The sequence below is a fragment of the Haliotis rubra genome, unplaced genomic scaffold (assembly GCF_003918875.1).
Source record: "Haliotis rubra isolate DU_JTF1 unplaced genomic scaffold, ASM391887v1 Scf16, whole genome shotgun sequence".
NCBI classification, from domain to species: Eukaryota; Metazoa; Mollusca; class Gastropoda; order Lepetellida; family Haliotidae; genus Haliotis; species Haliotis rubra.
The window spans coordinates 3,514,522-3,542,242 of NW_025765558.1; the positions used below are offsets into that span (position 1 = coordinate 3,514,522).

General features: G+C 41.0%; 1 protein-coding gene across 1 annotated transcript; it reads left to right on the forward strand.

Moving 5' to 3' along the window:
* Window positions 1-3,485: 3,485 nt before the first annotated feature.
* LOC124271338 (cytidine deaminase-like) lies at window positions 3,486-25,778 on the forward strand. The gene is made up of 5 exons (XM_046706428.1): window positions 3,486-3,584; window positions 19,957-20,073; window positions 20,844-20,955; window positions 24,172-24,226; window positions 25,091-25,778. Exons 1-5 carry the CDS (start codon window positions 3,566-3,568, stop codon window positions 25,235-25,237), a joined length of 450 nt encoding a protein of 149 aa, XP_046562384.1. The 5' UTR covers window positions 3,486-3,565; the 3' UTR covers window positions 25,238-25,778.
* The last annotated feature ends 1,943 nt before the right edge of the window (window positions 25,779-27,721 follow it).

Consider the following 27,721-nt stretch of genomic DNA (forward strand, 5'->3'; position numbering starts at 1 on the left):
GGGGTCATTTTGTAAATATATCACTCTCCCCGACTTGTTAAGTTACAATACACTCTTAAGTCAAGCAAGATTATGACCTGATAAAAAATGTTCATCATATTACTAGCTTAATGATGAAACCCATGTCATACCGACAAAATCTTATTCTCATCTATTTTTGTAATCTTTTGCTTAGTTTCTACATTCAAATTTCGGGCTAGAGAATTATTTTGTGGGCTGGTAACTTTCAAGCATAGCAAGCCCGATTGGCTATCAAACTTTGGAAGCTATTTCTCACACCTGTGCTTATATTGCCTGTAGCCACTGACCGACATTTTGCTGGCCATCTCACTTAACATATACTCTTAAAAATAGTAGGGGATCTTCATTTTTAATTTACGATTGAAAAAACTTGGGAGATATATCGGTGTCAGTCAATGTTGATATGATAATAATGAATGTTATGAGAGAGCATCACTACTTGCACTTCCTTATGACCATAGTTGTTTGTACAGTAATTGCTCTTGAAAGATAATTGGTGTATGGCGTGAAATTGGCATGTGTACGATTTGCCATTGCATACCAAAAAACACGGTCAGACACAAACACTAATAACTGTGTGATGCAAGATGATTGTCAAAATTAATGGTCTACAGTGATTTATGGACCTTCTTGAAAACCGTCAAAATCAAGAATGACACCCCATGCACGTGTATGGGCTACTGCGTTGTGCACGTGCAAACCATGTGTTGTGTTTAGGAGTGGTGAGAAAGAGAAATGGTGGTGCATTCATAAGATGTCTGTCTTTGAAAAGTTTGTTAAAGCTTATACTTCCTATCCAAATTGAAAGTTCAGGTTCCCCTACTTTTAAAAAAAAGTATATCAATCAGCATTGTTTGTAGTAAACTTTCAATGTGATGATGATTAGTGATAATTAAATACCGGTCTTTAGGACAGAATGCAAGAATGACATTACACAGTAAAAGTTTACGAAGCTGATATGTTTCGGATCGATGTATTAGAAATAAACAAAGTGTATTTAGCCCACTACTTTTGTCTAATACAATGGCATTTGCAATACAAGAGTTTTACCTTTCCAAACCCCTCGCGTGATAACCTGAATTTGACTGACTGACTGACTGAGTTTGGTTTTACGCCGCTTTTAGCAATATTCCAGCAACATCATGGCGGGGGACACCAGAAATGGGCTTCACACATTGTGCCCATGTGGGGATTCGAACCCGGGTCTTCGGCGTGACGAGCCAACGCTTTAACCACTAGGCTACCCCACCACCCCCTGAATTTTCTGAGAGCTACAATAGTTGGTAATGGGAACAGAGAAACAAAAACAAATTAGAGGAATGTACAGGCTTCTCGGATCTTCTGTTCACAATAACACAAGGGCGGTAGGGTAGCCTAGTGGTTAAAGCGTTCGCTCGTTACGCTGAAGGCCCGAGTTTGATTCCCCACATGAGTACAATGTGTGAAGCCCATTTCTGGTGTACCCCGAAGTGATATTGCCGGACTGTTGCTAAAACGACATAAAAACTAAACTCACTCACTCACAGTAGCAGAATGTAGATTTCATAAATCTTCAGAGATATGTTTTGAGGAAGGAACACAGATACAGCAGAAAATCGGAAATAAATAAATAAAAATATGTGAGAACCGTATATCATGGTTCACTTGTCATACAGATAATTGGATCTGTCGTGCTGAATATCAGTATAGTAATCACCAGATTGTTTGCAGCACGTGCTCAATATGGCCCTGTAATTAACAGAAGATGTACAGCGTAGTGTAAATTTTGAAAAAATAATACTGCAACAGGTGCTCAATTGCTAATCTGTTTTTCGCAGTTTCTCTGAACACATTCATCAACTACAACCCCCTGTCCCAGTCGAGGACACAGTTGAAGTAAACTCATCCACCAAAACCAACAGAAACACTAACAACAACCACAAAATCATTAACAACAACAACAACCCTTCCGATCACAACCACTTGTCCCAATATCGGGCACAGTCCTTGTATAGACATCCATCCATAAACATACAAGCGATCAACCCAGTCCACTTTCCCAATATCGGACATCATTCTTGTAAACCCATTCATCAACAACAACAAGCGATCAACCCAGTCCACTTTCCCAATATCGGACACCATTCTTGTAAACCCATTCATCAACAACAACAAGCGATCAACCCAGTCCACTTTCCCAATATCGGACACCATTCTTGTAAACCCATTCATCAACAACAACAAGCGATCAACCCAGTCCACTTTCCCAATATCGGACACCATTCTTGTAAACCCATTCATCAACAACATCAACCCAGTCCACTTTCCCAATATCGGACGCCATTCTTGTAAACACATCCACCTATCACCAACAAGCGATCAACCCAGTCCACTTTCCCAATATCGGACGCCATTCTTGTAAACTCATCCATCTATCATCAACAAGCGATCAACCCAGTCCACTTTCCCAATATCGGACGCCATTCTTGTAAACTCATCCACCTATCACCAACAAGCGATCAACCCAGTCCACTTTCCCAATATCGGACACCATTCTTGTAAACCCATTCATCATCAACAACAACAAGCAATCAACCCAGTCCACTTTCCCAATATGGACACCATTCCTGTAAACCTATCCATCTATCATCAACAACAAGAGATCAACCCAGTCCACTTTCCCAATATCGGACACCATTCTTGTAAACTCATCCATCTATCATCAACAAGCGATCAACCCAGTCCACTTTCCCAATATCGGACACCATTCTTGTAAACTCATCCATCTATCATCAACAAGCGATCAACCCAGTCCACTTTCCCAATATCGGACACCATTCTTGTAAACTCATCCATCTATCATCAACAAGCGATCAACCCAGTCCACTTTCCCAATATCGGACACCATTCTTGTAAACTCATCCATCTATCATCAACAAGCGATCAACCCAGTCCACTTTCCCAATATCGGACACCATTCTTGTAAACTCATCCATCTATCATCAACAAGCGATCAACCCAGTCCACTTTCCCAATATCGGACACCTTTCTTGTAAACCCATCCATCATCAACAAGAAGCGATCAACCCAGTCCACATTCCCAATATCGGACACCATTCTTGTAAACCCATCCATTATCAACAACAAGCGATCAACCCAGTCCACATTCCCAATATCGGACACATTTCTTGTAAACCCATTCATCATCAACAATCGATCAACACAGTCCATTTTGTAATTCTACTAAATCGGACACAATTCTTGTAAATCATCAACAACAACCCAACCCAATCCCATATCACAAAGCAGGACACAATTCATGGCAACACACTGCGCCACTTGTTAAAGGAAACGACGCGGATTTTCAGGGAAATGTAGTACCGTGACATATCATGTCCTCAGGAACAGATATTATTGACATATTAGCAACTAGTATATTACATACTGCGTACATGTGACCACACCACGTGACCGAGTATTGCAGATAATACCATTGCCTGAATATTCCAGGTCAACACACGGCAGATATCGTCGACAACAGCCGCCCACGGAAACAGACACAGCCATGCCCGAATACAGTGAAGGTAACATTGGAAAAACTTGTCAACATACAAGTTTGTAATTATTGAACATTTAATTTCGACTAAGTCTCAGTCTAAGTTCCATTTTTTGTGTTCCTGTTGTTTGTTGCTATTTTGCTGTGTTTAGAATGTTTGTAGGTGTGTATTCACAGTTTGTTTACATTTAGGTACCTTTTTATAGCATCGGTAATTTTAATTTACCTGGTTTGTTTATCAAGCCAAATTGTAATAAATCGTAATGAATGTAATAATAAACAACATATAACGAAATCGGGGATTTGGGGTCGTTACCTAGCGGTTGTCATACTTGAGACAAAGCATAAACATTTTTTCATCGTGGTCAATATATGTTTCTGATTTAAAACGATATTTTATCTACAAAAACAGAGTGAATGTGCATTCAGAGAATAGGTAGATCGAGTGTTGCAGTACAAATATTAACATAGGTACGTCGGATAGCACTGAATGTTTATATACTGAGGGGAAGAAATAAAGGAACATATCAATTGTTCCATTATTCTTTATCAGGTACTGCGCACGTTTTGTATTGAACGGTGGGTGAAAACATGACAATCTGGGAGTAAATAAGGGGACGATGAAGTGGTGTTCCGTTATTTGTTTCTCTCAGTAAATCTTAGCAAAGGCCTGAGATATATTTCACAAAACGATCGTAGCGCTAAGGTGATCGCAACTCCCATATTTTAATATAAACTTACGCTAGTCGCAGCGCTACTATCACTTTGTGAACGTGCCCCAGATCACGTTCATCACTAGGTTAGTCAACACGGTTTTCTAAGATTTGCAAAGCGAAAGTTTGAGCACGTACTGCTGTCACTGTGAGTTAGCTTCCGTAACGCATTTGAGCCCTGTTACCATTGTTCTGATGTAAACAAAATGATTTTTTGTTCAGCGCAACGATTCTCCGAATCCAGCTTGAAAGGAACAAGGTTCCACGTTTCTCGTCAACAGACAAAAGAACGTTTATAAGATTCAGAGTAATAGGTCTATAAACTACACTATACAAGCAACTGCTGGGCTATCGTCTATTTGGAAATGATTGTGAGCCAGGTGGTAGCGTATGTGGAACCTAATGTGCAACCAGGTCATTGCCTACATACAGATCTGAAGTTTATTCAATAGACGGGTCACCGGTCTATTATTCACGTTGACAAGGAGCGCCATAACGAGACTTAAACGAGAAGACATTTGGAACGTTTCTTCATTCTCAGAAAACACATTTACTGAACAATTTATTATACGTGGATATCTTGAGTGAGTGAGTTTAGTTTAACGCCGCTTTTAGCAATATTTCAGCAATATTACGGCGGGGGACACCAGAAATGGGCTACATTCATTGTGCCCATACGGGGAATCGAACCCGGGTCTTCGGCGTGACGAGCGGCGCTTTAACCACTAGGCTACCCCACCACCCCGGAGATCTTGATGATAATACATGGCATTTACACCGTGAGGAGGATAATATTCCTAATTCTTGTAAGAACGGACTAAATTGACATACTGATTCGAGAGTCGGGCGGGTAGAAAATGAACATCGTGCTTGTTTCCTTCAATTCCTAATGTTCTACCTTACTCTATCATCAAATTATGAAATGGACATCATCGGGTTTGGTTGGGGGATTTTGGGGTGGGTTTTTGTTTTTGTTTTTTGGAGGGGGTTTCAAGGCAATTCTATAGAAAGGTATTTTATCAACATGTATATAGAATCTCCATAATTATAAAACTGGTCTTACACGATTTGTTTAATGTTTAGGAAAAAAAGTCAAATCAATCAATCAATTTTGATCAATATCTATATTTCTGTACTGAAAAGGCCACAGGCCTGTAGTACAATCATACATATAATTTAGGCAGTTGACATTTGATAAAGTAAATACTGTAAAATACAAAAACGATGTACATGCACAATCGTTGTAAGTGCGGTAGGTTGGAACAGTTTACCAAAGGTTATAATGTACAGATCTTATGTTGTTCAAAGTAATAGATTGGTTCTCAAATAGTGGTAAGCTGGACATATAAAGACAAAAATTATATTCGTCTTCAATTAGGTTTCAATTACACAATTTACAGATTCTTTTTCCCTTTCGACGCCTATATATCTACCATTTCTATGAACAGTAGAATATCGCAAACATCGTCGTATATTTCCTCACATTCATAGATGACGGATAGACTTCTTTGTATGTGAATAGCTTAATCTTAATGTAATAAAGACCTATATTAGAATATTTTTCCATTGTAATCATAAAGTATCATCAACATTTTTGGGTAATCTGCAGGATGGTACATTCAATATTGTTACCCCAAATTTGATGACTTTCATGTGTGATTATATAAACACCATTAACCATTGAATTATAAGTGCTACTGTTTACACCCAGAAATCACTTCATCAAGTCAAACAACATCTGGTTGTCACTTGTGCTTCAACCAGCATAGCACATGCCCCATATTCACAACCGGGTGAACGTTACGCAATGTCACAACCGGATGTGAACTGTGAAGGTTACGCAATATCACATCCGGTTGTCTGAATGTCGAAGTGTGACGTCGAGGGTGCCTTGACATTAGATATGTCTCAAGCAATAACAGTGATATTGATATGGGAATGTTTAATTGATTACACCTTTTAGAACAATTTACAACACAGGGGCGTGTCACGCTTAGAAACAGCGTTAGAAAGACATATAGGTATACAGACCCTATCCTAGTACTATATAAAAGGAAAGGGATGTAACGACGGAACCACCCCCTCCTCAATCTAAGTTAGATTTCACCACGTAAACTATTTTTAAGGCCCTGTCGAGGCCTGCGGATCAAAAACGAGATGATTTCCCTACAAAATGAGCTATAAATGGTCACAATCGGATCATTATTTCAAAAGTTATACGCCACGACTCACCGAAAACAGCTACCTCCGCAAATCCAAGCCAAAATCATGGATCACCCAAGACTGCGAAAACTCACCTTTTAAATTCGTTTATTAATTCCAACCACGTTGACAGCACCTATGTAGGGCTAGATTCGATCGGCAGCGGCATTCCACGGGTCTAAAAACTTATTGCAACATCTACAAATGCTACACCTTAATACCCTGTTTCAAAGTCCCTGAACCATTGAATATCCCCTTTGCTCCGCCCTTTCTGGAATAAAAGGCCTAAATGTAATCTTCTGACAGTCCCTTAACCGAATTACTTTCCAGCATCGCAAAATCCATATAATCAAGCAAGTCTAGACTTAACTGGGGCTCCTTTTCACTATATAAGTTATCATAAGTATGATCAGAGGGGACATATCGACTGTTTGCTGCAAACATTAAAGAGCCATATAATTCCGAAACACTTTTGAAACATGTAAAAACAATTAGGTATTTTGATTAATGAAGATTTATAGAAACCTATTGACCTTGTTTGCTATGTAACACAAACACAAAACGGTGTCGTAACCCACAACATTTTGGATTCAAACCCAAGACTAGCTCCAAGGGTGTACGTATATCACGCTCAAACAGTAGAAAGATTCCCGTGCATTATTCACTCACTCATACAAGCAATTTCTGGTGATAGAGACCCCCGCCCACCACTTTCCCAAACACAACAAATCTGGGTCACAATATCTACAATTCCACATTTATGGGTCAGTCACCGTTGTAACGAAACGTCCCGTATTGGACACCAAACACTGGTTGTATATATTTCCTAAATCTTGGCCCCGTTGCACAAACCGAGCTTAGTACAACATTGTAACCAGAATTCGGTTATCAGGCTGTACTAAGAAAACACGTCAACGGTATTCTGGCTCCCATGCCAACAGTGTTGGTGATCTGTGAGACTCTACCAATATTTACATGTACTTTCTGATAACGGTATTGTTAAGGTCGCCAACATCTTTTTGACATGTGTTATTCATTAGTCCACCACCTCTTATCTTTCAGTATTTAATACTAGATATGAGGTCAGTATTAGACAGAACCCAGTTCTTGGAGATGCTTATGAAACGTTAGGCCTCTGTTTTGAGCCGTTTGGTTTTCAAGTTAAGGTTACCAAGTGATGGTTAACATAAATAGTAATAAAAAATAACTATTGCTGAATTAAAACTGATAGTTATATTTATTAATATATACTCTTTGGGGTTTTCTTTTGTATTACTGAGGGCAGTCGGGTAGCCTAGTGGTTACAGCGTTCGCTTGTCACGCCAAAGACCCGGGTTCGATTCCCCACATGGGTACAATGTGTGAAACGTATTTCTGGTGTCCAGCGCCATGATTTTGCTGGAATATTGCTAAAAGCGGTGTAAAACCAAACTCACTCACTCACTTTTGTATTACTGAATGAGCGAGTGAGTGAGTAAGGTTTTACGACGCAATATTCTATTTATATCCCCAGGAATGGGCTGCACACTTTGTACTCGTTTTCGGAACTGAACCCAGTTCTTCGGCGTGACAAGCGAACGCTGTAACCATCAAGCTATACCCCACCGTCATTAACCACCCAATACGTATTTGATTTTGTTCCCCCTTTTCACTCTTCTCTTGCTGGTAATAACTGCATATCTACCGCTGAGACGTCATCTTCTCCGACATGTATCTGACCTTGGAAGCATAACTTTTACATATGTTTTTTCCTCATAATCTGTCTGGCCTTTCGTGTCTCATTACTTATCTAAAACATTTAAATATACATGCTGATAGCTTATTTGCTAACAGGCTATCTTGGTTGACATTTCAAACTCTTCACTTCATATTTAAATCAGAAAGAATACCACCAGTATTTTTTACAATTTCGGCAGGAAGATCCGTAAACCAAGTATAACAAACGCCTTATATACGTATTATCTGACTGAGCCCTGTGCTTTCCCTATTGACCTCGTGGGTTCAATATTGGCTTTTATAACAATCACAAACCAAAACATGAGTCTCATTAACCAATTCAGACAATGACCTCCGTTCAGCCGATCCGAATTTTCTCGTGTGAAAGTGAAAATAGACATCATAAACAACTATGGTTACACTGAATTCCAATTTCTTGTTACATAAGAAAATGGTATTTATAAATGAATTTTACTTTTAAACTTTAATAACATCGTATTTCTATATTTTATATCGAGGTGTAGGCAGCATGACCTTAACTAAGACGTCACAGACTGCCCTAGTTTGGTGAGATCGTAAAATGATTCACAATACATCTAGCTCACTGGTTACACCTGTTATGTGTTGTGTGCGCTTATTCAATGTAGTTCTGTAACGCACAATGTGATTGATATAATATCAAGTCCGTACCAGACCGCCAAACTCTTCTAGCGGCACAGCCTCGTTTTGAGATTTCCACGATTTCCAGGTTTCTGTTTGTCAGAGCACGCTGCACGACATGTTTGCAAAGATTATAAGGAGCGTAGTGTTGCCATATTCAAGTGCTTAGATGTATCAAATGATACTGATTAATATTTATGTATCCAGTTAAATGAATTGGTCTCAAAATTCTGAAATGGTTATTGTACTAAGTTGCGCAATAGGACGGAACCCAGTCAACAGGAAACGGGACTGTTGTGTAATCAATGTTTTGACTTGACCTCGGATCTCATGACTTCGAGGACAATTATGTCTATCGTCATATATCAGCTCAGCTGTTTGACAAGGGGACATATTCTAGTGAGTGAGTGAGTGAGTGAAATGGGCTTCACACATTGTAGCCATGTGGGGAATCGAACCCGGGTCTTCGACGTGACGAGCGAACGCTTTAACCACTAGGCTACCCCACCGCCCCGGACATATTCTAATCTGGACTCCCCAGGGTTTTTTCAGATTTATCAGTTAAATTAAAGTAAAAAGTGACCTTTGGGGTCATTAAAGTCCAAATCAGTGCAACTTGTTGTTTGAAACAGTCAAGGTAGCATACGGCCAGGCATTACATTGTAACCGCTCATTTCCCAGTGGCTGTTAGAGTGAGTGAGTGGGATTTTACGCCACTTTTAGCAATATTATAGCAATATCACGGCGGAGCTCGAGGACACCAGAAATGGGCTTCAAACATTGTACTCATGCATGTAATCAAACTCAGGTCTTTGGCGTGACAAGCGAACGCTTTAACCACGAGGCTACCCCCACCGCCTCGAAAGTCTTTTAGGGTACTAAGTATGGGTACGATATATGAATGAACGATTAGACAGTTATAAAGAAGTTGTTCATACAGATATCTTATCCACATTCGGTTATGAAAATATTACATTTGATCACTTTCTAAACGATATTGTGTATTTCCGAATGTATTTCTTGCACAATAACATTTCCAAGGATCTTAGGGACCGTTCATAATTTATGTCTAGGGGGGTGATGATGATTTGTATGGAGAAGCATGTACAATGTGAATGACTCTAAGATTTATGTACAAAATAGGTGACCCCTCTGCATGTCATGTTCAAAATCAATGACCTCCCCTTCCTATAATTTCTAAGCATAATTTTAAACATACTTTTATGCACAAAATTGCTGACCCCCTAGTACGTGTGTACAAAATTGATCCCATCCCCGGAACAAAATGGGTGACCCTGCCTTAAAATCATCATCACACACCCCACCCACCCCAGCCATAAATTATGAATGGTCCCTTATAGGCACAATTTCACACATTTTCGACAATAATTTGGCCTATATTATCTGCACTCACTTCAGCTTCCTATAGATGCAATAAAAGACCTATTACCCCTCATGACGTGCCTGAAATCGATAATTGAAACTTCGGGGCGTACATCTTCCAAACAGGGAAACTTGCCATATAAGGGGATGGCCTAAAAGTCGGGCCAAGAAAAGTCGGGCCGGGCCGGGCCACCGGGTAATACGAAAAATGGATTGCAGAATATTAAAACGAAACCTGCATATTTGAGTCGATACTCTTCCTGCCTTCACAAATGCATAGTTTGATTGAAAATGTATAGTAAATGGTGAAAACACCCACACAACAACAATGACTACATACCGAGATTCCTGTAGAAAAGTCACCGTCTGGTTGTTATGTGTTTTCCTTGATATGTCTATGAGGGAAGGTTGCTTACTCCTCTTAGCGTGTGACATCCTGGGCAGGAAGTGACAATGTTTTGACTGCTTTTCTTTCCTAAATTAAGATATTGGGGTTCCCTTATTAACCTTTATTGTCTCATGCTGAATGAGCACAGGATGTTTATGTTAAAGAGACGTGGATATCGGCGAGTGTCAATGGGCAAATATGACATGATTATGTATATTAAAAGAAATATTTGAAATCACAACATTTTGTAATATGTTATAAAGGATCAAATAAAGTATGCATTCACAAACACAAAAATTCTTATGTGTTTTCATTTTAAACAATACCAGTCCAAATCAGATAGCCAGCGCTTATGCATATGCTTATATTTCCTAATACACATGAAACACAAAATGGTATTATATCTACCTAAATACCACTTCATAAAGTAAAGTAAAAGTGAAGCCCCTTTCTCTCTCCATTCCCAACGATTTAGGGAAAAAAAGTCCTCGGAAAACAAAATCAACAATCAAAAGTGTTTAGTCTTTGTTCGGCCCGACTTGGCCCGTGCTGTCAAAAACAACTTAAACCTCACACATGTATCTTGAAATGTGTTTATATCCATATATTTGTATTATATCTACCTACATATCACTTCACAGAGTCTCAAAGCGTAGTATTTGAAGCAAAAACGTTGCTGAAAGTGAAGCTGTCTTTTCTACATATTCTCAACAAAGACACTGTATCACAAGTGTTCGGTCCGGTTGGCCCGGACTCTCAAAAACACCTTAAACCCCACACATGTATCCTGATTTGTGTTTAAATCCATAGATTAGTATTATATCTACCTAAATATCAATGTGTGATGTTACATAATGCCACATGTAAAGATAACTGGTTCGTTAAAGTGAAGCCCTTTCCTCTCTCCATTCACAATATAGCCTCAATCAAAAGTGTTTAGTCTCTGTTCAGCCCGACTTGGCCCGTGCTGTCAAAAACACCTTTAACCTCACACATGTATCCTGATTTCTGTCTATATCTCTAGAATAGAGTTATATCTACCAAAGTACGTCTTTATAGAGTCTCAAAGCGATGCATTTGAAGCAAACACGTTGCTTAAAGTGAAGCCCTATTTTCTATACATTCTCAACAACCACACAGTATCACAGTAATGCTTTCGGTCCGGCTTGGCCCGGGCTCTCAAAAACAACTTAAACCCCACACATATGTCCTGATTCATGTTTAAATCCATAGATTAGTATTATATCTACCTAAATATCACTGTGTGATGTTACAAAATGACACATGTAAAGATAACTGCTCCGTTAAAGTGAAGCCCTTTTCTCTCTCCATTCACAACATAGCCTCAATCAAAAGTATTTAGTCTCTGTTCAGCCCGACTTGGTCCGTGCTGTCAAAAACAACCTAAACCTCACACATGTATCTGGAAATGTGTTTATATCCATAGATTTGTATTGTATCTACCTAAAAACGTCTTTATAGAGTCTCAAAGCGTAGTATTTGAAGCAAACACCTTGCTTAAAGTGAAGCCCTATTTTCTATACATTCTCAACAAAGACACAGTATCACAAGCTTTCGGTCCGGCTTGGCCCGGGCGCTCAACGCACCTGAAACCTCACAGATGTATCTTGAAATGTGTTTAAATCCATAGATTGGATTCAGCTAGGTGTTGTGAATCAGTTAACATACTCCATTGTTCCCCTTAATTACCGTTCAGGGGCCTTCAGTGTTATTGATTACTTTTTTTCTCTCTCTCTCTCTCTCTCTCTCTCTCTCTCTCTCTCTCTCTCTCTCTCTCTATATATATATATATATAATTATTTATGCTTCCACTCGAGTTATGCTGCGTATGGGATGTTCTCCGTACTTGTTCCAGAGTATAAACATTAATGAATACTAGTACCGATACAGATGGCAGGCTGAAGCTATTCGTGATATGATTTACACATATAATTAACTTAATAAATATCAGAAGATATTATACCCAATTATATGACATGAAATGCTTGAAAGGTGTGGGGTTTTTTTGGTGGTTCAGAATACAGGATGTTCTCTGTACAGTTTCCACAGTATAAACATCACTTCATACTAGTACAGATATAGATAGCCGGCTGAAGCTCGTCATGACATGATTTGAACATATCAGTAATTTAATAAATATCAGAAGGTATCAGCTAAAATGACTTGCCGTATGAGATGTTATGGTTATATAATTTGAACATACGAAAGTATGAAAACACATCCACGGCAATGACACTGTGTTGCCCAGCTCAGGCTCGGGGGAGAACATTGTTTTCACTGTGAGAGCTTTGCCAAAGGTTACTCGGAGATGCCGTTTCCGGATGTTGTAAACTTCAAGCGCTTCAGATAATCCTGTTTTCCTGAACACGCATACAGACAATAGAAGTATCAGAGAGAGCAGTGGGAGAAGTATGTTTCCATTAAATCCACAGTGTCTCGCCTAGCTTACTCCAAATGCTAATGAAATTTTGGTAGATATAATACTAATCTATGGATTTAAACACATTTCAAGATACATGTGTGAGGTTTAAGGTGTTTTGCTGAACAGAGACTAAACACTTAAGAATGAGACTATATTGTGAATGGAGAGAGAAAAGGGCTTCACTTTAACGGGGCAGTTATCTTCACATGTGGCATTTTGTAACATCACACATTGATATTTAGGTAGATATAATACTAATCTATGGATTTAAACACATTTCAAGATACATCTGTGAGGTATAAGGTGCGTTTGAGCGCCCGGGCCAAGCCGGACCGAAAGCTTGTGATACTGTGTCTTTGTTGAGAATGTATAGAAAATAGGGCTTCACTTTGAGCAAGGTGTTTGCTTCAAATACTACGCTTTGAGACTCTATAAATACGTTTTTAGGTAGATATTATACTAATCTATGGATATAAACGCATTTCCAGATACATGTGTGAGGTTTAGGTTGTTTTTGACAGCACGGGCCAAGTCGGGCTGAACAGAGACTAAACACTTTTGATTGAGGCTATGTTGTGTTTGGGGAGAGACAAGGGCTTCACTTTAACGGAGCAGTTTTCTTTACATGTTGCATTTTATAACATTACAAAGCGATATTCAGGTAGATATAATACCAGTCTATGGATTTAAACACAATTCAAGATACGTGTGTTACGTTTAAGTTGCTTTTCACGGCTCGAGCCAAGCCGGGCGGAAAATTGTGGCCGAGATAATGTTGAGAGTGTAGAGAAGAGATCGTATCATTTAAATGTGGTCATGCTTTAAATACGATGAATAGTGAATTTATGGGGTGGTATGTGATTGGATATAGATGTTAAAACATTTTCGGGCCGACGGAAATGTGTATCGGAATTGGCTGAAGTATTTATACGTTTTAAATCCCGTTTCGTTTAATGATTCCACTTTTAGACATAACCTCGGTCAGCCAGTTCACAGGCTTCTCGTCTTCCTTGGTTTTAGCCGATTTACTCGTAATAAAGTTATTATGGTACGCGTTTGTGGCTTCCGATTGATCATTATTAGCATGAGTGTATGTTGCATTGATTAATTGTAGGCATGGTGTTCGTTGATGGGTTTATTAGCCAATAATAGATTTGGCCCGCCCTGGCCCGGCCCGGCCTGGCCCGACTTTTAGGCCATCCCCATATAAGGAATGTAAACAACTGCTCGTATCTCCTTGAAATGTGTTTAAATCCATAGATTGATTCAGCTAGGTGTTGTGAATCAGTTAACATACTCCATTGTTCCCTTAATTACCGTTCAGGGGCCTTCAGTGTTATTGATTACTTTGTTCTCTCTCTCTCTTCTCTCTCTCTCTCTCTCTATATATATATATAATTATCTTATGCTTTCCTCTGGAGTTATGCTGCGTATGGGGATGTTCTCCGTACTTGTTCCAGAGTATAAACATTAATGAATACTAGTACCGATACAGATGGCAGGCTGAAGCTATTCGTGATATGATTTTACAACATATAATTAACTTAATAAATATCAGAAGATATTATACCCAATTATATGACATGAAATGCTTGAAAGGTGTGGGGTTTTTGGTGGTTCAGAATACAGGATGTTCTCTGTACAGTTTCCACAGTATAAACATCACTTCATACTAGTACAGATATAGATAGCCGGCTGAAGCTCGTCATGACATGATTTGAACATATCAGTAATTTAATAAATATCAGAAGGTATCAGCTAAAATGACTTGCCGTATGAGATGTTATGGTTATATAATTTGAACATACGAAAGTATGAAAACACATCCACGGCAATGACACTGTGTTGCCCAGCTCAGGCTCGGGAGAACATTGTTTTCACTGTGAGAGCTTTGCCAAAGGTTACTCGGAGATGCCGTTTCCGGATGTTGTAAACTTCAAGCGCTTCAGATAATCCTGTTTTCCTGAACACGCATACAGACAATAGAAGTATCAGAGAGAGCAGTGGGAGAAGTATGTTTCCATTAAATCCACAGTGTCTCGCCTAGCTTACTCCAAATGCTAATGAAATTTTGGTAGATATAATACTAATCTATGGATTTAAACACATTTCAAGATACATGTGTGAGGTTTAAGGTGTTTTGCTGAACAGAGACTAAACACTTAAGAATGAGACTATATTGTGAATGGAGAGAGAAAGGGCTTCACTTTAACGGGGCAGTTATCTCTCACATGTGGCATTTTGCAACATCACACATTGATATTTAGGTAGATATAATACTAATCTATGGATTTAAAACACATTTCAAGATACATCTGTGAGGTATAAGGTGCGTTTGAGCGCCCGGGCCAAGCCGGACCGAAAGCTTGTGATACTGTGTCTTTGTTGAGAATGTATAGAAAAAATAGGGCTTCACTTTGAGCAAGGTGTTTGCTTCAAATACTACGCTTTGAGACTCTATAAATACGTTTTTAGGTAGATATTATACTAATCTATGGATATAAACGCATTTCCAGATACATGTGTGAGGTTTAGGTTGTTTTTGACAGCACGGGCCAAGTCGGGCTGAACAGAGACTAAACACTTTTGATTGAGGCTATGTTGTGTTTGGGGAGAGACAAGGGCTTCACTTTAACGGAGCAGTTTTCTTTACATGTTGCATTTTATAACATTACAAAGCGATATTCAGGTAGATATAATACCAGTCTATGGATTTAAAACACAATTCAAGATACGTGTTACGTTTAAGTTTGCTTTTCACGGCTCGAGCCAAGCCGGGCGGAAAATTGTGGCCGAGATAATGTTGAGAGTGTAGAGAAGAGATCGTATCATTTAAATGTGGTCATGCTTTAAATACGATGAATAGTGAATTTATGGGGTGGTATGTGATTGGATATAGATGTTAAAACATTTTCGGGCCGACGGAAATGTGTATCGAATTGGCTGAAGTATTTATACGTTTTAAATCCCGTTTCGTTTAATGATTCCACTTTTAGACATAACCTCGGTCAGCCAGTTCACAGGCTTCTCGTCTTCCTTGGTTTTAGCCGATTTACTCGTAATAAAGTTATTATGGTACGCGTTTGTGGCTTCCGATTGATCATTATTAGCATGAGTGTATGTTGCATTGATTAATTGTAGGCATGGTGTTCGTTGATGGGTTTATTAGCCAATAATAGATTTGGCCCGCCCTGGCCCGGCCCGGCCCGGCCCGACTTTTAGGCCATCCCCCATATAAGGAATGTAAACAACTGCTCCGTACATCGAAAACTGTCGCACGCGGTGTTGTCGGTATTTACCGAACTGATTTCAATCACAAGGTTTTTTTTGCACGTATGTTTTTGTTTAGGACTGAATTCTGTCTCCAAAGAAGTTATAGGATATTCGTAAAGAGCGCTCCAAGGGACATAACTCTATGGGGTTGGCTTGAACTAATGTTCGGCCGGTAGAGGGCACGATAGTCGATTTAATGCAACGTTGTATTAATTCATTCAAACTTTATAATTTAATATTCATTTTTGTAATATAATAACGTAATGTGTTTTTAATAAATTATATGTAGCTTCCCTGAGGGCTGATAGTTAGTGTTATTGAGAGAAATGCATTATTTATTTTCAGAGAAGTGTGGTGTGAAATAGTGCCTTTAAGTCCATTGAGATTGTGGGTCTAAAGCACCAATGATGGCCGTATATGGCAATGTAATGAATCGGTTGGTTGAAAACACAATTTTCTGTAAAGAAACAGAACACCGGACAAAACTTGATTTAGCCAGGTTACACACCACCCAATCAAGCTAATAACCAACTGCCGGATATAACGAACATTTTGTTCTCGGACCATTGCTGTATATTTTTGTCGGACTAAACTACAGTTACAACGAACTAAAATTAGTGGTCCTTTGAGCTCGTTTTATGTTTAATTTTGTGTCAGGATCCGATATGAGTTCGGTTGAAAATCTGACAGTACCATACCGATGTCCGGGTTAGTAATTGTTCGTGTCTGTGCCGCTTTGGGCTTTATTCTGGATGAGACAGACGCTGATGATACATTCACTCTCACTCACTCACTCTTATAAACCCACCCGACCCACTCACTCACTCACCCAAACCCACTCACTCATAACCCACTCACTCACCCATACCCACTCACTCTCACTCTATCATTCACTCACTCTCACTCTATCATTCACTCTCACTCACTCTATCACCAACTCTCACTCACTCTATCACCCTTATACTTATATACTCTTACTCTTATAAACCCACCCGACCCGCTCACTCACTCACTCATAACCCACTCACTCACCCAAACTCACACACTCACTCACTCATAACCACACACGTATTCACTCACTCACTATCACCCACTCACTCACTCACCCAAACCCCCTCACTCACCCAAACCCAAACTCACAAACTCACTCACTCACTCATAACCACACACTCATTCACTCACTCACTATCACCCACTCACTCACTCACCCAAACCCCCTCACTCACCCAAACCCACACTCACTCACTCACTCACTCATAACCACACACTCATTCACTCACTATCACCCACTCACTCACTCACCCAAACTCCCTCAATCACCCAAACCCAAACTCACACACTCACTCACTCACTCATAACCACACTCATTCACTCACTCACTATCACCCACTCACTCACTCACCCAAACCCCTCACTCACCCAAACCCACACTCACTCACTCACTCACTCATAACCACACACTCACTCACTCACTCACTACCACCCACTCACTCACTCACCCAAACTCCCTCAATCACCCAAACCCAAACTCACACACTCACTCACTCACTCATAATCACACACTCATTCACTCACTCACTATCACCCACTCACTCACTCACCCAAACTCCCTCACTCACCCAAACCCAAACTCACACACTCACTCACAGGTGACACGTACCCAAGCAACTATCAACGTCACATGGCCGCTATCACGCGTGTATTGCAGCAACAACAGCCTATAAACATTGGGAACATGTTAAGAATACACCGCCGAACACCTCGTAGCTCAATGCAGCAGCATGACAAAATCAAAAATGTTCATAGACTAGAGAGAGCACTCACCCATACCCACTCACTCACTCACTCTAACTCTATCATTCACTCACTCTCACTCTATCATTCACTCTCACTCACTCTATCACCCACTCTCACTCACTCTATCACCCTTATACTTATATACTCTTACTCTTATAAAACCCACCCGACCCACTCACTCACCCAATCCCGCTCACTCACTAACCATAACCCACTCACTCACCCAAACTCCACACACTCACTCACTCATAACCACACACGTATTCACTCACTCACTATCACCCACTCACCACTCACCCCAAACCCCTCACTCCACCCAAACCCAAACTCCACACTGCTCCACACTCCACCACTCCTCACTCATTCACTCCACACACTCACTCACACTCACCCCACCCGACCTCAGCTCACCCCAAACCCACACTCACTCACCCACTCCTTCATAACCACTCACTCACTCACTCACTCACACCACCACCCACTCACTCACTCACCCAAACTCCCTCCAATCACCCAAACCCAAACTCACACTCACTCACTCACTCCATAACCCACACACTCATTCACTCACTCACTCATCACCCACTCCACTCACTCCACCCAAACTCCCTCACTCACCCAAACCCAAACTCACACACTCACTCACTCACACCAGGTGACACGTACCCAAGCAACTATCAACGTCACATGGCCGCTATCACGCGTGTATTGCAGCAACAACAGCCTATAAACATTGGGAACATGTTAAGAATACACCGCCGAACACCTCGTAGCTCAATGCAGCAGCATGACAAAATCAAAAATGTTCATAGACTAGAGAGAGCACTCACCCATACCCACTCACTCACTCACTCTAACTCTATCATTCACTCACTCTCACTCTATCATTCACTCTCACTCACTCTATCACCCACTCTCACTCACTCTATCACCCTTATACTTATATACTCTTACTCTTATAAACCCACCCGACCCACTCACTCACCCAATCCCGCTCACTCACTCACTCATAACCCACTCACTCACCCAAACTCACACACTCACTCACTCATAACCACACACGTATTCACTCACTCACTATCACCCACTCACTCACTCACCCAAACCCCCTCACTCACCCAAACCCACACTCACTCACTCACTCACTCATAACCACACACTCATTCACTCACTCACTATCACCCACTCACTCACTCACCCAAACCCCCTCACTCACCCAAACCCAAACTCACACACTCACTCACACCAGGTGACACGTACCCAAGCAACTATCAACGTCACATGGCCGCTATCACGCGTGTATTGCAGCAACAACAGCGTATTAACATTGGGAACATGTTAAGAATACACCGCCGAACACCTCGTAGCTCAATGCAGCAGCATGACAAAATCAAAAATGTTCATAGACTAGAGAGAGCACTCACTCACTCTAACTCTATCATTCACTCACTCTCACTCTATCATTCACTCACTCACTATCACCCACTCACTCACTCACCCAAACTCCCTCACTCACCCAAACCCAAACTCACACACTCACTCACTCACACCAGGTGACACGTACCCAAGCAACTATCAACGTCACATGGCCGCTATCACGCGTGTATTGCAGCAACAACAGCGTATAAACATTGGGAACATGTTAAGAATACACCGCCGAACAACTCGTAGCTCAATGCAGCAGCATGACAAATAAAAAATGTTCATAGACTAGAGAGAGCTTGGTACGGTTACCGTAGATGTTTAAGCTGAAGAGAAGAATTGTGAATACCCACGTCACCAGATTTCATGAGCGTAACAGCCCCTGTACCGTGAATTGTTCCAGAACAACTTCAACAGCTCTTGAAGACGAGCCATGAGATGAAAAAAATGGCGTACTGTCCGTACAGCAAGTTCCCAGTCGGGGCCGCGCTGCTAACAGCTGACGGTAAAGTGTTCACAGGTAGGTCAGAGTTATCGCCCTTCCTAAGACATCGCATCGCCCATCGGCTTTGCGGCGATATTCTATTATTAGAACGTTAATGAGGGCATAAATGACCAGCACTGTTGCTATACGAGGAGTCAAATCAAGACTGTCGAGTGAACACGACCTGACAAGACACAACGGAAACTGATCCTCGAAATTTAAGATGTATGCTTATGAATCCCATGGAGTTTAAAATTGTGCATTCTGTGGCCTGTGTCATATACATTTTGATAAGAATATGGTTACCTTACTAAATCGACATAACATGTACTGAGCTACACTAAACCTTCCAGAATGCGGATTGGACTGGGCGGCCAAAGAAGCCTCGGACACTTTTGTGTTTTGAGAGGAACTATTCGTTTTTATTCCCCCACACAACTGGACACACGTTGAACATGCAGCGTCAATGCGAACTGGAAACCTTTGAGTTCTCTGAATTATACATTTGAGGAATATTATGTTTGTGATAAACATTATGCCTGAATATTTCATTTAATTTCTACCACAAGTTGTGGCGAATCATTACAAGGGGTCCCAGTCTGCCTTTGCGCAGTATGTTTACATTATTATTTTACACCGGTTCCTGGCTCTCTCTGCGCTACAGTAGTAATGAGACATTTAAAGACGGAGCCCAGTTGACATGTTGGGGGAACGTGAACACCAAGAAAATATTAATCGTGCCTTATTTAAGATCATATTACGCATGTTGGGTTCAGTATGATGTCATGTTATTTTTGTGTGTGCAGGTTGTAATGTTGAAAATGCCTCATATGGCCTGACGATTTGCGCCGAGAGGACAGCCATTGTCAAGGCCGTATCAGAAGGTCACCGGAAGTTCACAGCCATTGCCATTGCAAGGTAACGTTAGCAGTCTGTATTGAAACTGGAAACTAGTTTCCCTAAAACGGCGATTATTTGACATCGAAGTAAGCACAGCTAGCACTGGGACACATCCACACAAAGTAGAAGAAGTTCATAATTATATACTAGGCACATAAAGAAACTGTGCATACAAAAAATTAAAATCTAAATTTATCAAACCTGTGCAGACACATAAGGATTTAAACTCAGAGATTAGTGACATGTATCATTGAGTCCAACATGCATGCACGTGCCACGTTCCGTGACGTCAGTGGGTTCGTCCTTGAGACGTGCAATACGTTGTTGCACGTGCATTCCGGGAAAGAGAAACAGAGCAAATGAATGCCACACAATACTGTCACTTTGGAAAGCTCAACCCCTGCCCTTGCGATCGTTCAAAAAATTAAACGGCTATTGAAACGCATAGCATGCCAAGGCTCACGCCTGCACAACGTCATGAGGCCATTGGGATGGTCCGTGGGGGAATGTCTCAACGACAAGTGGCTGCACATTTCCACTGCCACCGGAACACCATTTCTGCACTGCTGAGACGCTACCAGAACACAAATGACGTCATCGATCGGCCACGTTCTGGACGTCCACGTGTAACAACGCCAAGACAGGGCATATGGATAAGGGTGACCCATCTTCCTCACAGGTTTAAGACTGCAATGTTGACTGCCCGAACCATCCCAGGACTTCGCCGTATCCACCCCAACACAGTTCGACAACGTTTACGTCATCACGGGATCAGACCACGACGTCCCGCCATACGGCCTATCCTGACTCAACGCCATCGACAAGCTCGCCGAATGTGGTGCCGAAATCATGTCCGCAGACCCTTGGTTTGGTGGAGAAATGTTGTTTTTACAGATGAGTCCAGGTTTAACATTTCCAATAGTGATGGACGTCAACGTGCCTATAGACGCGTGGGAGAATGTTATGCACAGGCCTGTGTCTTGGAGAGGAATTGCTTTGGTGGTGGTTCCGTGATGATTTGGGGTGGAATAACAGCACACCAAAGAACTCCTTTGGTTATTGTTCAGGGCAACTTAACTGGTGTGGGCTACAGGGATCAGATTCTTCGACCTGTGGCAATTCCTTTTCTGCAATGTCATGGCCCTGGGTTAACATTCCAACAGGACAATGCCCGCCCTCATACGGCAAGGGTTGCTATGAATTTCTTGCAACACCACAACGTTGACTTACTGCCTTGGCCTGCAAATTCACCGGATCTCTCCCTGATAGAGCATGTTTGGGACGAAATGGAACGACGTCTACGCCGTCTTCCTCATCCGCCAGATAACGTCCTTGACCTTGCCTCAGAACTTGAGAGAATCTGGCGTGACATCCCACAAACCTTCCTTGCACGTTTGATAGGCTCTATGCGTCGTCGATGCACTGCTGTTCTCAATGCCGATGGTGGACATACCCGTTATTGAGCTTTTTACATGGTCGTTTGACCCCTGTCCCGCTTCAGTTGAAATTCTTCCGACTTGTTATGGTCTCATGATCCCTCCATTAAAGTCTATATGTACCTTTGACATTGTTATCGTACTTATCACTTGGGATAATATTTTGACAATGCACAGTTTCTTTATGTGGCTGGTATATATAGGTATTTAGCTTGGTACTCAGCAGCTCACAAAGACAACAGAGGACCGGATGCCTCGTCTATACAGCGACGGTGGGGTAGCCTAGTGGTTAAAGTGTTCGCTCGTCACGCCGAACACCCGGGTTCGATTCCCCATATGGGTACAATATGTGAAGAGCATTTCCGGGTGATATTGCTGGAATATTGCTAAAACCGAACCCAAACTCTCATCTGCAGCGAAACCACTGCGGTTTCTGGTTTAGAATGGCCGGTGCCCTGTACTGAGGAAGTGACTGCATGGATAGAGTGGTCAACCGTTCTGGTTTGGTTGATGGCGTGGATGGTTGATTGTAAATTCAACCACAGGCGTATCTGTCCAGACTGGATTATTTACAGGCTGTCGTGATTTAACTGTGATATTACCGAATACAACAGTTAGAAACAAAACACAATTAGCATTGTGGTGTGGAAATAAATGTCGTCTTTTTAATAACGAGTGATTTTCTTGTTTAAATGACAAACTACTAAAAAAAATTAACATAATTTCATAATTTGAAAGAAAGAAGTGGCGATGAAGGTTAAAGGTCACATGCAACCAAAAAATCAAACATAATTAAAACACAATTATCACTTATTCATGACATATAATATACATTGCTGGTTATGAAAAAACACATAAACAAAATTATAAGCGTACAATGGCAAATCAAAAGTGCAATATTGTGTACTTGGGTTTACGTCCCAAGAAACGAAGCAGCCGGCATACCGAACCCAGTCAGAGCGGGTGGGTGTGCACTCAAGTGTAACGGCTGGTTCATTTGCAGATGCCTTCACGGCTCATTGTGTGAGTATATATAGAGATATTGGGTTTTGTAAATACATGCTCATTTTTTGTGTATAACATTTTGCAATCAACAGACATCATAACAAGTCATGTGTTCAAGTATCACACGTGCCTGTCTATGTAATTACATAATGTGACAGAGACCGAACTCGGGCCATAAATCAATGCGTTTTGTTTATGGTGTATAGCCTGATTGGTGTTAAGTTCAAATTGCATGTGGTCAGTGATCGCAGTTGTGTATTGAATATTGTCATTAGCAGACAGGCAGGCAGACACACAGGTGTCAATACAACAAGACATTGAGTTTTGTCTGTGACAACGACATATCTATATCACAGTTAGAAATTGTGTCAACGCTAAATAATGACATTGCTTTTAAGTATCGAACTGAGAAAGTGACTCGGTAAGAAGAACGTGTGGTGAAATAGACAAATGAAATTATATAAACAGTTTATTTACTGTCATAACATATAAAAAGCTCGCGCCTGTGAGATATCAACAAAACATTAGGAAAATAGCTCACACCAAAGCCTTCACCAAAGCCACACCAAAGCCTTCACCGAAAAGTCGGGGGAAAATTAGTGAATCGTTTGAACTCCGATTTCGCGCGGGTTTTTTCATCGCGTTATTTTTCAACTTTATAAGTTGAATTTGCATTTTTGATGATTTGTTTCGTAAGTCCATACCGAAAGGTATCAGAATCTGCAAAGTTGTGTTTTACGTTGCATGTGACCTTTAATATTATATATTAACCTAATCCATGTCTCGTTTACAGCGACATGAAAGAAATGATTGTGCCTTGTGGTCTGTGTCGACAGTCTCTGGTCGAGGTGAGCGTTATTTGTATTGGTGTCATTTCACATGAGTCTTGCACTCGGACCCGTGGAGATCCGGGTTAGAATTGATCTTCCGTAACCCATGCTTATCGTAAGAGGCGACTAGCGAAAGGCTGGGCTCGAACATTGGTTGTCACATGTCATCGTATCCCAATTGCGTAGATCGATGCTCATGTTGTTGATCACTGGATTGTCTGGTCCAGACATGATTATTTACAGACCGCCGTCATATAGCTGGAATATTGCTGAGTGCGACGTAAAACTAAACTCACTCACTCATTCACTTGCACTCGGCCGTTTTGCCGAACCGTGGATTCCACATGATAAGATATTTGTGAAAATAATAATGTGGATATGAGTTAGATATTTATTGAAAAGTTTAAACCGAGTTTTGTCCGCCATTGCAGTTGAAGGAAGTGTTAGGTTTATCGGGATGTTATCATTTAGGGTAGGATGAGTGAGTGAGTTTAGTTTTACGCCGCACTCAGCAATATTCCAGCTATATGGCGGCGGTCTGTAAATAATCGAGTCTGGGCCAGACAATCCAGTGATCAACAGCATGGGCATCGATCTGCGCAATTGGGAACCGATGACATATGTCAACCAAGTCAGCGAGCCTGACCACCCGATCCCGTTAGTCGCCTCTTACGACAAGCATGGGTTACTGAAGGCACATTCTAACCCGGACCTTCACGGGTAGGGTAGGATGAGGGTACAAAGAAAGCAACAACATTTAAACACTAATTCACCTTTGCGATATATCATTATTATTATTATTGTTTTTTGTTTCTATTATCATTGTTTGCCAAAGCTACTATTATTACTTCTCAGACGATAAACTATGTGTATTTGTTTCAGTTTGGTGTGGACTGGGATATGTATATGACGAAACCGGATATGACGTACAAATTAATGAAAGTCAAGGAGTTAGTTCCCTTGGCGTTTGTTCCTGCCGACCTTCAGCGAGAGAGATTACCGGCGAGAAACACAGCAGGTCCTTCTTAAATAACAGTTTATTCCAAGCTCTGTGACCTTCTGACCTCCGGGAAGCAACATGGAGTCATATATTATAATATATAGTATATTTCATTTTTGTACTCTTCACTATAGTTGCATCATACGCTTATCATTCAGTCGCGGACGGTGGGATAGTCGTGAAAGCGCTCGCTCGTCACACTGAGGACAAGGTTCTATTCCTAATATGGGTATAATGAGTGAAGTCCATTTGTGGTGTTCCCTGCAGTGATATTTCTAGAATATTGCGGAAAGCGGCGTCAAACTAAGCTCCTTCACCCACTCACTCTCTCATTGAGTCTCAGTCATGAAGCATTACCTGACCTGTCCTTGAAAGAAACCTGTGTGAACATTGGTAAATATGAATTAATAGCGGATCCTTTTCAATGTCTTGGTCATTTTGTTTCCTAAAATTCCATCTTTGCTAAAGACAACGTCATAGAACACACTCTAGCACTCTAGTACACCCTTTTGGATTAAACTACATCCGGCTCAGGAACGACCGAATGTATAAGCTGTCGACAACCAAAATAATATATTCCGGCATTCGGAATTATCCGATAATGTTCGAGATACGGAAAATATAATAAGCTTGTCTGAATGTTCTGTTCACTCGGAGAGAATTATGAAGCCACGCTGACTGGATGATTAGAAAGTTTATCTGGGTCGAGCTTTTATTATGTTTTACGCTGACAGAGGCAATATTTCAGCAACACCACAACCGTCATACTGACAGGAACAGCCTTAAAATCGAATTATCCATGTTTCGAGACAAGCAGCAAAGTGAATTTGAAAAAAAGCAAAAATCATGAGATATTGCTTCTTGTAATGAAGTGATCTTTGCCCCCATAACTCTACTGTAACATAAAAAAGCATGCATGTATCATGGAATATGGAATAATTTATTCATGTGAGGGTTCTGGAGAGGATAACGTTCCTGTATGGAATCATGGGGGAGCTGTCTAAGGCACCCGGCTAGTAATCTAGCGAGCTTGGAGGTGCCGGGATCGAGCCCACCTGTGACCAGGTGTAAAAAACATTGGAGTCAACTTTGTGTGCAGACTCTTTCAGTGTTGTCACAACACTTAAAAGAACCCACGAATCTGTTGGTAGATGACCAGATGGTGGACACATGATTACGTGCAAACACCTATAGTTGCGGGTACAGCAACGTGCAGTGAACTTGGACAAAGTGCTGTGACTATGTGTCCCAGTCCACCCAGCTGTGAATGGGTACCTCGTAAGGATGGAAAAGCCACATTAACTCGGTGCGCCTAGTAGGAGTTGTATGCTCCCCAGGGAGTTGAGATTGAAAATACGATGTGCCGATGTGATGGAAATCCAATGATCGAGGGAAAACAAAGCGCCTTTGAGCAGTTGTACTGGATATCGGCACTATACAAATATTTGTATGTATGTATGTATTTTACTGTGAGGGTTCTGACCAATGTACGGAGGTATCAACGTTAATGGGAGCTACGTAAATACTTCGAGTTATCAAAGGTTCGAATCAACCGCAAGTAACGTAGTCTGGTATCCACAGGGACTAAGTTTGTTTTCGTGACAACAGAATATAGAGTTTACCCCAATTATGGCAGGTGACAGTTGTTTCCAAGACTACTGTCCTGAATAGGCTTTTCTCCTCATTAACGGGAGACGCCTTGTTTATCAAATTCAGTATATAGAGGATGAAACTGCATGGTTTCAAAAATGTTTAAAACAGGGTGACCGGTGTTGTTTATATATATCTTTGTTGATTAAACTTTCTTTTTGGAAAACGTTTTTTGTACTTTTTATTTGTTCACCATTAAAGAAAATATGCCGCTGTTTTGCCGCAATGATGATGACCCGCATCAAATATTTCTTGTGTACTTTCTTATTGTAATTAAGGGGCGGTGGGGTAGTCTAGTGGTTAAAGCGTTGGCTCCTCTCGCCGAAGGCCCGAGTTTGATCCCCACATGGGTACTATATGTGAAGCCCATTTCCCGCCGGGATATTGTTTAGAGCGGCGTAAAACTAAACTCACTAACTCACTATTGTTTTTAAATCTAGTCAACCTGAAGAAATCCAACCTGAAGGTGAAAACAGTGTGGCGATTGTTATGCGCTATTTTCCATCCGTTGCGGTTGCTCAAACACGCCGATTATTATGACCCTGGATAGCCCAAGCTGCCTGTGAGGCCCCAGAAGGTTAATAGCCACATGACTTATCCCACCGGGTACCCATTTTCTGCTGGATAAACAGAGGCAATTTATAACAAACTCACTTGTCTAAGGTGACACCACATGTGTCAGATGTGCTTCGTTGTGGGCAGGACTGAAGTCCTGGTCGACACCCACAATCATCCCTTCACGGTGTTCCTGCTGATTCGGTGACAGACAGAAGGGACAGATTAAACCAGTTGTTATATTTTCACGTTATTGCTTCTTAATTATTAGTAGAAGCATAGATAATAATTATAGATCTATGATAAAG